The following is a 13991-nucleotide window of genomic DNA, read 5'->3' as shown; positions in this document are numbered from 1 at the left end:
CCCTTGTCTTTGTCTGAATCCTTTTGCCACGAGCCTGGCCTTATAGGTCTCCACCTGGCCATCTGCTCCAATCTTTCTTTTGTATACCCATTTGCACTCAGAAGGCTTCACACCCTCAGGTGCTTCAACCAAAGTCCATACTTGGTTGGTATACATAGATTCCATTTCGGATTTCATGGCACTTTGCCATTTCTCTAAGTCAACACTACTCATAGCCTCATTATAGGTCATAGGGTCGTCATCATCAATGATTGACAACTCATTGTCATTCTCAATGACAAGGCCATAATACCTCTCAGGTTGGCGAGACACTCTCACTGACCTACGAATGGGCTGTTTCACAGAAGGTTGTTCAGTCTGAACATGTGTTTCCACTTGATTCGCAGTAGTTTGTGCTTCTTGAACTTCATCAAGTTCAATTTTGCTCCCACTGTTTCCTTCAAGGATAAACTGCTTTTCCAAGAAGGTAGCATGTCTGGAGACAAACACCCTATGATCGGTGTAAAAGTAATACCCTAAAGTCTCTTTAGGATATCCCACAAAACTACATTTTACGGATCGAGATTCCAGCTTATCTGGGTCAACTTTCTTGACATAAGCTGGACATCCCCAAATCTTAACGTGTTTAAGACTCGGTTTCCTTTCTTTCCATATCTCATATGGAGTTTTCGGGATAGATTTGGAAGGCACCTTATTCAGTAAATATGCTAAGGTTTCCAATGCATAACCCCACATGAATACTGGAAGATTCGCATAGCTCATCATGGACCGAACCATGTCTAACAAAGTTCGATTTCTCCTTTCAGATACCCCATTCAACTGTGGAGTATATGGAGGAGTCCACTGTGAGACTATACCATTTTCTTTGAGATAATCTAGAAACTCTCCATTCAAGTATTCACCATCTCGATCTGATCGAAGAGTTATAATACTATGTTTGGTTTGTTTCTCCACTTCATGCTTATATTCTTTGAACTTTTCAAAGGCTTCAGACTTGTGTTTCATCAAATACACATATCTGAATCTAGATCGATCATCTATGAAAGTAATGAAGTATGAAAATCCACCCATGGCTTGCGTAGACATTGGTCCACATACATCTGTGTGTACCAATCCTAGCAAATCTGCAGTCCTCTCTCCATGTCCACTAAATGGAGATTTGATCATTTTACCCAATAGACAAGACTCGCATGTAGGATATGATTCAAAATCAAAAGGGTCAAGTAACCCTTCCTTATGCAATGTCCGCAGTCTATTTTCACTAATATGACCAAGTCTGCAGTGCCACAAAAAAGTGATATTTTCATCATCCCTTTTTCTTTTATTAGTATGTTCAATTTGTAGTAAATCATGCTCTACGTCACATACATACAAACCATTATTTAAAATACCACTTCCGTAAAGAACATTATCTCTAAGAATTGAACATTTATTATTCTGAATAACAAACGAAAATCCATCCAAGTCTAACATGGAAATAGAAATAATATTCCTCAAAATCAAAGGAACAAAATAACAATTATTTAAAACAATAGACTTGCCCGTAGGCATATGTAAATGAAATGATCCTACTGCTTCAGCAGCAACTCTTGCTCCATTTCCCATCCGTAGAATCACCTCCTCTTCCTCAAGAGTCCTACTTCTCCTTAGTCCCTGCAACGAATTGCAAATATGAGAATCACAGGCGGTATCTAATACCCAAGTAGAAATTTGATTTAATGACATATTCACTTCAATCATGAACATACCTGAAGCAGAAGTGGTAGTCTCACTACCCTTCTTCTGCTTCAATTCTGCAAGGTAAACCTTGCAGTTCCTCTTCCAGTGCCCCACCTTGTTACAGTGAAAGCAAACAGCTTTGCTCTTGGGGTCTTCAGCTTTTGGTGGAACAGGCTTTTTTTCACCTACTTTCTTCTTCTTGGAAGGGTTCTTCTTCCTTTTCTTAGGATTGGAACCTTCACCAATTAGAAGAACAGAGCTCTTCTTAGGGGGAAAATTCGATTCCGCAGTCTTCAACATGTTGTGGAGCTCAGCCAGGCTGACATCCAGCTTATTCATGTGAAAGTTCACAACAAACTACGAAAACGAACCCCGAAGTGATTGCAAGACCAAGTCTTGGCTCAGCTCCCCATCCATGGCAAAACCAAGTTGTCCAAGACGTTCAATCAAATTGATCATCTTAAGTACATGGTCATTCACGGATGATCCCTCAGACATCCTACAACCGAACAGCTCCTTCGATATCTCATATCGAGCTGTCCTCCCTGCCACATCATACAACTCTTGTAGATGCATAAGGATAGTGTGAGCATCCATATGCTCATGCTGCTTCTGTAGCTCAATGTTTATGGAAGCTAGCATGATGCATTGAGCAATATTTGCATCATCTATCCACTTACGATACACAACATGTTCATCATTATGTGCATCGTTAGCAGGTTCAGTAGGCTTAGGTGAGTCAATCACATATTCCAGCTTCTCCACCCTGAGAACAATTCTCAAGTTTCGAAGCCAGTCAGCAAAATTAGGACCAGTCAACTTGTGAGCATCTAGTATACTCCGTAGTGATAGTGCAAAAGGCATAACGAATATAGTAAATCTGTAAATGATAAACACATAACAACACTTAGCAAATATTCAATTTCATTTCAAAACGCTATATGAATCGGGTCTTTATTCATAAGTGGCTCCCACTAGTTTATCTAATTTATACACCCCCTAAGTGAAAATTAGGCATTCATAATGCTAGTGTGAATAGGGATCCTACATTCCATTACACAACCTCGGCTGTAGCACGAAACGTTATGTGATGTTCAATAGGCAGACAACTCTTATCAATTACATCTTATGTTATTCCCTAATATAATTTTAGCCTCTAGAATAATTGAGTCACGGCTGTAGCACGACAAACTCAATATTCTAAGTCAAGTCTAACCCAACATTTTGTACAATTGAATCAGTCTCCAACGGCCCACGGCTGTAGCATGTAACGACCTTTAGATTCTAATTTAATGTACACATCTCTATGTAATAGACAAATATTCCTTATTTCGAAATCAGAGCCCTCGGCTGTAGCACGAAACGATAATGATTTAAAAATAAGAACCACTTTCTATCATGTTGGAAGGCTATGACCGACACAAGCCCGTTGTGTCATTGGCCAATTACTACTTGATATTATTTAATTTTAGAGAGATTATATTACGTTACAATCATAATCATATTATAAAGAGATTCTTTCTTTTAAATTAAATATTTCAAATCAATAATCGATAATCAGATGATTCCCAGATCGGGTGGAGCATTGTCAAGAAGCGTCACTTAATAACCCTTTCTTACAGATAGAAATCTGTTGTTGACAGAATCATCCTTTCTCTCAAAATTGAAAATTCATATTTAATTACGTGTTTCATAAACACAAGAATCTCATGATTGTATTCATAATATTATTGTCAAGGCAAGAAACGATTCCTATTCTAGATTTTCTAGAGCACGCCTTATATTGATTTAAGTTCACCTAAATCTATCATCGCATGGTAAATACAGGCATATATCTCATATATAAAAATAAATAAACAAGTAAGCATGCAAGTAATATCATGTCACACATTGATATAATGATGTATGGATTTATTATAGCATTTAAAAGCAATTAAAACAATTAAAACATACTTTAAAACACTTTCGGGAATATAAACTGTTCAAAACTTTTATATAAAAAATATTTGACCACTCCATTAGATCCGTCTTGGAAAAACGAATCCAACGATATATTGCACGCCCAAAACGGAGTTACGAAACTCCCAAAAAATCAAATTTAATGTGGACATACGGGCTGTAACGCATGTACGTAATGCGTTATAACACTGTTGAGCCATTTCGCGTGTAACGCATTCCGTAAATGCGCAACAGTGTGTAACACATTCACGAAATGCGCAACACACCCCTTCCCCGCGTGCAGCGCACGCGCCTGGCACAGCCGCATCGGTTTTTTTTTTTTCTGTTTCTTCTTCCTGCCGTTGTGTCTGTTTGTCTTTCTTGTTGTTACAAAAAAAAAGAAGAAGTAACTCCCCTTTTCCTTTACTCCCTTATTAATAACTCTTTATTAATATGTTATTATTTTAATTTTATTATTAATAAATTAATTAACATTTAATTAATAAATTAATAAAAATCAAAATAATATGATTTCTTAAATCAGGGAGTAGCAGAAAAATACCAAATCGGCCATGGGTCCTTGTGCAAATTTTAATCATAATTATTCACATGCATAATTATTTCATGAATTTTAATTAAAACATTTTTTAAAAATTCATAACAAATAATCTACACATCACAAAATTATGAAAAAAATACCTAGACAATCTACAACACTTGTAGAACTCAGATCAGTAATCAAAATCTCATGTAAAAATTATTTCGAAATAATTCATAATTAAATCCAAATAAACTTGCAAAAATCATAATAAATCCATACATGCATAAAAAAATCTGAATTTTTTTATATGAATCTCTATATGCAGAACCTAGCTCTAATGCCAATGATGGAATTTACGGATGAGCGGAAGCGTGAAATAATATTTTATTCCGTAAAAACCATATACCGCACATATAGAAAAAATGTATAAAAGGGGAAAAACTGAGGAATCGAAACCATACCTCGTGAATCGAAGCTTTATAATATTGGAGTGCTAACAGTTGCTCCTCAGTGTGTGAAGCACTCTACCGGTATCCACCAAGAACGATCCTCTTCGATGAACCTTTTTATAAAACTGAGCTTTTATAAAATGGAGTTTTTGGAAGAGAGAGAGAGAGGAAGGAGATGGAGGCTAGGGTTTTCACAAAACCAAAATTGTGTGTCAATTCTAAATGAGCCATCCATCTCATTCTATTTATAGGGCTCTCCTAGGGTTTTATAATATATATCTTTATATATATTAACCCCACATTTTATCTTCATAAAATGCTTTAATAATAATTAAAACTATTTTAATCATTATTTCTTTTCTTAACTATTTAGAAAATAATTCTCTCTCTCATTATTTCATCAAAGAAAATATTCTTTTATGGTGTGACCCTGTAGGTTCAATATTATGCCGGTAGTAGAAATAAATAATAATAAACTTTTATTAATTATTTACATGAATACTAAAATTCACTAAATATAATTAACTGATTAATTATATTTATTCTACATCGTGAGTGATGCTTCTCAACATATCGCGACTATCCGGATAATATGAATTCACTGCTTAGAATATCAAGAACCTGTCAGTGACTAGTTACCGTACAATGAATTCCTTCTACCCTTATAATATTCCGAATAAATACAAGGCATGGATCTCGTGTCAAGCCTATCAAATTTAATCATACGATTTCTTATTCATAATGCAAAGTTCATATTAATGCAAATTAGAAACTCCTTTCTAATTTCATACACTCTGGCCAGAGATTCCAGAACTCGCATACCAAGAATAACATAGGATATTCTCTTCCTATACTGGAAGTGGTAGATCCTCTATTGACGTTAACTATCTCTATACATAAATCCCTATGCCCAGAATAGACCTAATGGATGTCCTTGAGACTAAGGACTAAACCAAAGCACAGTTTATTATATATAAGATACCTTTTAACGATCTCAAGTCTAAGGACACTTGTACAACTATCACTTAGTGAATAACTATTGACACGTGAGTAATCTCCATTAGTTGTTCAACTTATCGAGTCATGTTCAGTGAACTTATTCCCTAATAAGCACCTACATACTAGCTATAGTGTCACCACACAAATGCCTATGAGAACAGACATCCTCCTGAAGGGAGCAAGCATAGTATGTACCAATCTTTACGGATCCACTAACATCCGATTAGTTATCCTATGATCAGGAACTGTTTAAGTCCAGAGTTGTCATCTTCTAGATCTCACTATTATAATCTCATTATAATTCTAGAAGCTTTACTCTAAACTATGGAATATCTTATTTAATACACTTTAAATAGATAAAGCCCATATAAATATAACAAGTCTTTTATTAATTCAAAATGAAATCAAATAGGAATACAAGAAAGTTCTTCCTAACTCATCATACATGATTGGATTTAGGACAGACACTTTCAGTATGGTGCAGTGACCTCATGGATTATACCATGTTGTGAACAGAATTCCCCAAATGGTTCAACATATTCACCTCCACGATCACTTCGTATCGTTTTGATTTTCTCAGTCTGTTGTGTCTCAACTTCTTCCTTATAGATTTTAAATTTATCTATAACTTCGTATTTGCTTTTCAACAAATATACATAGCAGTATTTTGTACAATCATCAATGAATGTAATAAAAACTTGTTTCCTCCTCTTGTTGGAGCGAATTTTAAATCACATATGTCGCTATGTATTGGGTCTAGCACTTTGGTGTTCCTTTCCACACGTTTAAATGTTGATCTCGTTAATTTTGCCTCAACACAAGTCTCACACTTATGTTTTGAATCGATAGTAAGTTTAAGTATGTATTCTTTTGTACTTAAACGTCGTAAAGTGTCATAATTTACATGTCCTAATCTAGCATGCCATAAATTAGGAGACTCAAGCAAGTAAGCAGAAGAATTCTTCATTTCATTATCGTCCTTAACGGACATTACATTGAGCTTAAAAAGCCCATCGGTTAAATAACCCTTGCCTACAAACATACCACTCTTAGACAAAATAACTTTATCTGACTCTATTACAATGCGAAAGCCATGCTTACTCAACAGAGAACCAGACACAAGGTTCTTGCGAATATCAGGCACATAAAGTACATTCTTGAAAGTCAGATTCTTCCCAGAGGTCATCTTCAGGATCACCGTGCATTCACCCTTAATGGTAGAAGTTGCTGAATTCCCCATGTAGAGCTTCTCACCAGCATCGGAAGTTTTGAGGCTAGAGAAAATCGCCTTGTCTGAGCAAACATGCCTAGTAGCACCAGTATCAATCCACCATTCACGTGGATTAGAACCAACCAGGTTCACTTCAGAGACCGTAGCACAGAGGTCTATATCACCCATCTCCTTGGAGATATTCTCTACCATGTTTGCTTCTTTCTTCTTGTAGGGCTTCTTGCAGTCAGAAGACCTATGACCAACTTTATCACAGTTGTAGCACTTTCCCTGAAATTCCGACTTCAAAATCCCTCCTTTGGGTGCCAGCTTTGCCCCTTTACTAGAGTTAGTCTTCTTGGGCTTGGAGCTTTGAGTATGCTCCACCATGTTTGCCTTCTTAGTGGCAACATTAACTTTCTTCTCGGACCCCCTGTTATCTTTTTCAATACGAAGTCTAACAATAAGATCCTCCATAGACATCTCCTTTCGCTTGTGCTTAAGGTAGTTCTTAAAATCTTTCCATCCAGGTGGAAGCTTTTCAATAACAGCAGCAACTTGGAAAGACTAACTTATGACCATTCCCTCAGCATGAATGTCATGAATGATCACCTGCAGTTCCTGCACCTGACTGACCACAGTTTTAGAGTCTGCCATCTTATAATCAAGAAAGCGGCCGACAATCCACTTCTTTGCCCCAGCGTCCTCGGTTTTATACTTATGGTCAAGTGACTCCCATAAGACCTTAGCTGTTGGCTTCGCGCTGTATACGTTATACAACGAGTCAGACAAATAATTTAACACATAGTTCCGACAGATGTAGTCGGAGTGCTTCCAAGCATCAGCAGCATAAACAGTCTGCATGTTACTCTCAGCAGTGAGCAACGGTGGTTCTTCCTTAAGGAAGCGATCCATATGCAACGTGGTCAGATAAAAGTGCATCTTTTGTTGCCAACGTTTGAAGTTCGTTCCGTTGAACTTCTCAGGTTTTTCAGCATGTGCAGCAGGCATAGTTGGCATAAAGGTGCAGCAGGCACCACAGGTGGAACGGATGGTACGTGCATCTGTACTACAGGTGTATGCACACCAGTAGGCACCGCAGGTATGATCGGAGGAGTGAATCCTGCCGATATCTGTCCAAGAGGAACACTAAACTGTCCAATGACAGTTTGTCCCACAGGCACATGTCCCGAAGGTACATGTCCAACAGGCATTTGACCCCCATCAGATCGTACGATCTGTGCGTTAGGGTTAATCGGCTGCTGGTGAACCCCATCTGATCCAGTGATCTGTGCGTTGGGATCAGCCGTCATGTTCATCGGATCGTTCACAGTTTGGTTCTCCATCGATCTGTTACTCAACAAAACAAGCAGATACAGATGTATCAGTCACAGATGTATAAAATAAGGTAGCTTTAAGATTGTGAATACAATCTGCGATTAATACATATAAATCAAATAAGTGTGTGCGTGAGTAAACGAAATCAAACAGATAAAGAAAGGATATAACCAAAGGGAGATACTCGAGTCCAGTTGAAACTGTGTCCTTAAAGCTATTTCGCCTCTCACCGTATGTGCGAGTCGATAGCCTCCCAGGATAAAACGAGATACTAGTATAATCGATAGATCGAATATACTCTCAGCGAACTTGAACTAAGCCCGAGAACTATCACCGAAATATTGGAAAAATTTAAGACTAAAGAGACCGATAATGAAAGAGATGACTCTTATTCCCTTGACTTAATAAAACTGATGCCCTAAGACTCTATTTATAAAGAGAGGCTTGAAATGACTTTTTTTTCTTTTCGATGTGGTACATGCTATTTATAAGAAAAACTAAGGAATAGGTTTGTGCTACTCTCAATGTGGTACAAAACCACTTTTCATATTAAAAGGTAAAACTTTGGAACATCAGTTGTCATTCACCTTTTACTCATTTTGAGCATGTAAATATGCGTTGGAATACCCTCGAAGAGGAGAATACGTTCCAATAAATACCCACCACTAACACATAATGTGTCTCACTCATATAGAGTCTCAAAATGATTCACAACTTAGTCTAAAATACTAAGTTTGTCCAACATGTTGTGCAATTGGTGATGTGTTTTTGAAGTGAAAATAAATTATTTGCTAATTTGGCAAAAATCACAATACTGTATGAGGAACAAACTGATCGCAGGAGAATTTGTAATATTCTCTACTTTGAAACTAAAAATGTACGTGTAGATAAAATCCTTCAATGTTTGTTGTCCATGAACATCTTTCCTGTTAACCCACAGGTCAATGCTTCCTTTGGTATATTCTTAAGCCTGTAAATACCTTCTGCAAATACAACTCCCATTCCCATATGTAGATGTGGCTCTATATGACAGTGAAATGCCCATGCACCTGGATTATCAGCAACAAATCTCAACGCGGTCCATCCGTATGGGAATATCACCGCTGAATTTCTCAGCGGCGGATTCTTCAAGTTAAATTTAACCACGTCTTTGTCTGTGAATTTCTCTTCCCCGTATCCTAATACCCAAAAATCATGTCCATGCAAATGCCACGGATGAATTTCGCTCACATTATCAGCCAATGCATTTGCATTTTGTAGTATTACGTCAATAGTTGAATTAAATTTGAGCATGTAAATTCCATCTCCTTGCGTAGTGTTCGGATTAGGAGGTGGTCTCATAACATCGTAAACCGGTGAGAAAGTGTCCGGAGGTGGGGAATTCGTGAAGGCCTTGTTGAGATTGTACTTGATGGAACCTAAATAAGGTGTTACAGGAAGACTCAACGACACATTATTGATGGCCCATTTGGTAAAACCATTCATCTTGTTTTGAGTATTGAGTAGCATGATCCGACGGTTATAAGTTGTTGGTGGCTTTGGTGATCCTCGTAGAGCTTTGATTCGGTTAGTGAATGACTTGCTATGATCATAATCATTCCAAAGTGGCGTCATTGGAGGCCTGGAAGTGGGAAGGAGAGTGGGAGATGTTGGGCTGTAGTGAAGAATGGTTAGGGCTTGAGGAGTGTTGGGCTTTCGGCCCCTCACACCTACTGAAATCCAGTAGTTGTGTGATGGGTTTTGATCAGCTTTGAATAAGATTGAGTAACTTTCACCTGAGTAAATGTCCATATCGTAAACTGAAAATGGTTCCACGTAGTTTCCATCAGCTTCCACTACCACCATTTTGTGATTCTATACAAACACAAATAACCATGTTACATAAAATCCTGTTTTTCTACACTTTAGTATTGTACATGTGTGAGTTGTACCACCACCAATTTTATCATACAAATGTAATGATTAAAATCATGGATCGAAATTTACATTAGTACAAATTACCGGTATCGACAAAAAAACATATGCGTTGGTTGTTTATAGAAGATTGAGCGAAAAGGAATGAACAGGCCTCTAGTAGTCTACAGAAGTACCTCAACTGATACCGAACACAAATAATTTGTTCCACGATTTCAAAATCAAGGGGTTCATGTGTAATGATTGTGGTTAACGAGATTCGGAACCAAGTATTTGTATTTGAATTAATAATTTTGTTATACTAAATTGAAACCTCATTCTTATGAAGTGGGTAAATGATACCATCTCCACTTCTTGAAATTTTATATCATTCTCATTCCTATACACAATTCAGATACACAATCACCATCCACACCCCAAGTGTATTGTGTAGGTACACGACACAATAATAAGAAGCCGCATGCGCTGTCTACTTGTGAAAAAATATTACCAAGCAATCGATTAGGTTATGGTGTGAGAATGTTCACTATTCTTTGTCTACTTTTTATCTTTTATTTCTCCACTTGTCCCACACTCCATATGATTTTCAAAATTATTCTTTTAAAGCATGAAACGAATGTGTGTAGTACAATGTTGACGAAGAGCATCTTTTCTAGAAAAAGTATAAGAAAAATGCATAAGAGTGTGTTTTAATGAATGAACTAAAAAATGCCACATTCTATGATTTTCATGTACCAATACATGCATGAATGTTGCATGAGTAAGATGGTTCCAACCAGCAAGGTGGAACTTGGGGGCTTGAGTGAGTTCTGATCCCTGCTAATGGTTCAAACTCACAAAAATTTTAATGTAAAATTGAAAAAAAATATATAAATAATTTAGTCCAATCCCTTAAATATTATTCGATGTCCCCTAGGTTTCGCCCTGGTTCTTACGCTTAGTTTTTTTTTAAAAATTTTCAAGGTGTCAGCCGTACTCAATGAATTTAATGTGCTTACCCCGATGGCCAAGTTGAGGGAAGCCAGGGCAGTGGTGCTTGCAATGCGGAGCCTGTAAATTTTGTTTGGCTCCACAGTCATGGTCTGAGGTGCGCATTGTTCTGTTCCCGTTAACTTGCACTGATCCAACGGAGGATTGCTATATTTCGCAGCTAGAGAACAATTGTACTGTCCCCTTCCGTTCAGCAGCAAGCTCTACATACATATAAAATAACACAAGTTCATTTTTATAAACTTTTACAGGTTAACAAGTGTTCCACTCGTCGTGTTCAAATATTCAGTTGAAGAGAAAGCAGCCTGTTAACGTAAGTTAATTCTATTAAACATTTATAGTTAAACAATTTTTCTACTCGTCAGTCATAAAAAATTCAGTTCAAGAGAAAGCTAAATGTTCATATTTTACGAAACAGAGATTATTAGTCGTTCCTAAGAAAAAGTATTTAATTGATATTAGAATGTGTTATTCCATAAAAAATTCAATACAGATTTGATAGACACCAAGTCTTAACCTGACCGAGTGTACTAAAACCAGACAATTAAGAGCTGTATTAGACACGCATTGGTTTGCAGAACTCAACGTATAAATATTGCAGGTTGGTTTGCGAAAGCAAAGCATATCAAATTAAAATGGTAAAAGTAAGTGACAGCACATGACTTAGGCAGTTAAGCTTGTTAGACTTAGGCATGTTAGATATGCACTGAATTGCTGATAATTTGGTTTAAGTATTGTCTTTTGCTTCATTCTTGCTAAACGTATCTTCTAATGACCGTTTAGTCATTTCTGTTAAGTGCCATTTCTGCAACAGTATTATATGGTCTAAATCAGAAGTACTTTCACTTTCTGTTCGAATTTTTCTTCTTGTCTTATTATTGCAATTACCGTCCTCTCATAAAAAATATTACTAGTCATTATTCAATACCGAATCTTTCATATTTTTACATGTGGAGTTGTTAGTAATTACAAGCACACTTGGATGATTTTTCAAAGTAGTACCATTAAGTATTCAGATTCAACTAGTGGCCTGCATTTTGCTCGTCCCCAACTACTATAGTCCTAATTCTACTTGATGCGTAAAGAGCGGCCCTGAGGTCAAACTCTTTATACTCCTTCTAAGAAGATACGTTTTCTAACTCATGAGTCTGTTAGCTATAGTTAATTTCATCAGAAGTATTAATAATTGTGAAATTGAATTCAAAGAATTACCTGAGGTTCGCCAATCCAGCGCATTGGGCTGGAGGAGAGATCAAGCTCTTGTTCATGAGCGTTTTTGTGCCACCAATCACTCAGTAATAAATTGAATTCTCCGTCGTAATGGAAAGGTTCCTTCACATTTTCCGCTACATCCACTATGAGTGATCCATATAAGCCTGCAGATCTTTGCATTCCGTAGTGTCCATGATAAAAATATGTACCAGCCTTCAAGTATATAAATTGTCACCACGTTATTTTTACCTTCTTAGCATCACCAAAATTATTTAACGAAATTGGGACACTTTGCAGCTGTCTAGCCTTGAGGCGTTCAAAATTGCTTATTTCAATTTTTTATAATGGTTCTGATTTGACCTAACCAATGTGATCAATGTGCTTTGTTCATGTTAATACTGTAATATTCTAAATCACATAACGATTCAATGTTGTAAACTGAAAAGAGAAGAGTGATCATGTTATAAGACGAACAAGATTTGCGCCTAGAATATAAAATATGTAACGTACATGCACGCTATTGTCTCAAAAACTGATTTTAAACGGGCCCCGAAAAGTTTTTGGAGTGCGAAAAGAGGAAAAGTACTAGGTAAAATTACGGTATATAAAAATTCCACTAGTGGTTGTAGTGACCCTAGTGCTTTCAAAAGTTACTTGCATGTTCTCATGCCAAGAAGAAAAATCAAGGAAAAAATGATGTGAATGTTGTTTTTTGACATTTTGTGCGTGTATGTGTGTGAGAGATAGAGTGGAAGGGATGTAGTTTACCTTGTCAACTAAGAATTTATAAATGAAGGTTTCTCCAGGGTTTATAGCACACTGTGAGATGGCTGCAGTTCCATCCGCCCACGGTGTTCCCATCTGAATATAATCGTAAAGTTACTAAATATATAATCAAAAATCATATCAAACCATGTTGAGGGAGCTATTCATTAGACAGGGAGAGTAAATATTAGAGAAATGTATTCAGAGAATCAAGTAAATGAACCTGTCTGATTCCATGCCAATGAATAACAACTCCTTCTGTGGGGAGCTTGTTTGTCAATTCGACGACGACAGTGTCGCCAGCACGAGCGCGAATGGTTGGACCTGGAAACTGCCCATTGATCCCCATCACTGCTCCTTCGTTGCAATCCGGTGACCAATGCATGTACTCCACTTCCCATTTCAAATTAAGGGTCTTACGAGACCCCTTAGACTCGATCAATATCGACAAAAAACATATACCGTAAATTACAATAACAACACATCTAGTAGCCAAGGAAGCCATTTTGTGTCAAGAATGAGAAAAGAATAGTACTAGTGTCGCAACTCGCATGTAGACAAAGAAAGCATGCACATGAGAAGAAGATATGAAAATAATGTGACAACTAAAGATTTGAGCAAATTGGAATGTGGGATCCTCGTCTATTTATATCATTTCAAGATGCTCAAGTGTTGCTCATTCTACTTACTATTACGATTGAAACTTGATTATGTAACAAATAACAAAATAATAATTTTGTTAAAGTAATATTTTAATTTAATCACAACTTATTTGATAAAATAATAAACTCGTTAAAATAATATTTTATCTTAATTTTATAATCCTATTTTATTTTAGAAAGATTTAGTTTAATACTCCCTCAGTCCCTTCCAATTGTTTACATTTCTGAGAAAGTGTCCGACACGCATTTTAAGG

The 13991-nt window shown here is 36.7% G+C and overlaps 2 protein-coding genes across 2 annotated transcripts; both read right to left on the bottom strand.

Annotated features, from left to right (window-relative positions):
- Positions 1-1402: 1402 nt before the first annotated feature.
- Positions 1403-5082, bottom strand: LOC141707231 (uncharacterized). The gene is made up of 2 exons (XM_074510274.1): positions 1749-5082; positions 1403-1653 (listed from the first exon to the last, which is right to left on the bottom strand). The coding sequence occupies exons 1-2, from the start codon at positions 2056-2058 to the stop codon at positions 1637-1639; spliced, it is 327 nt and encodes a 108-aa protein (XP_074366375.1). The 5' UTR covers positions 2059-5082; the 3' UTR covers positions 1403-1636.
- A 3875-nt stretch (positions 5083-8957) lies between these two features.
- LOC141707230 (L-ascorbate oxidase-like) lies at positions 8958-13698 on the bottom strand. The gene is made up of 5 exons (XM_074510273.1): positions 13299-13698; positions 13079-13171; positions 12311-12523; positions 11107-11301; positions 8958-10048 (listed from the first exon to the last, which is right to left on the bottom strand). The coding sequence occupies exons 1-5, from the start codon at positions 13578-13580 to the stop codon at positions 9092-9094; spliced, it is 1740 nt and encodes a 579-aa protein (XP_074366374.1). The 5' UTR covers positions 13581-13698; the 3' UTR covers positions 8958-9091.
- Positions 13699-13991: the final 293 nt, after the last annotated feature.

This window comes from Apium graveolens, chromosome 2 (assembly GCF_009905375.1).
Source record: "Apium graveolens cultivar Ventura chromosome 2, ASM990537v1, whole genome shotgun sequence".
NCBI classification, from domain to species: domain Eukaryota; kingdom Viridiplantae; phylum Streptophyta; class Magnoliopsida; order Apiales; family Apiaceae; genus Apium; species Apium graveolens.
The sequence above is the reverse complement of the archived record's forward strand: the minus strand, read 5'-3'. Positions and strand labels throughout refer to the sequence as shown.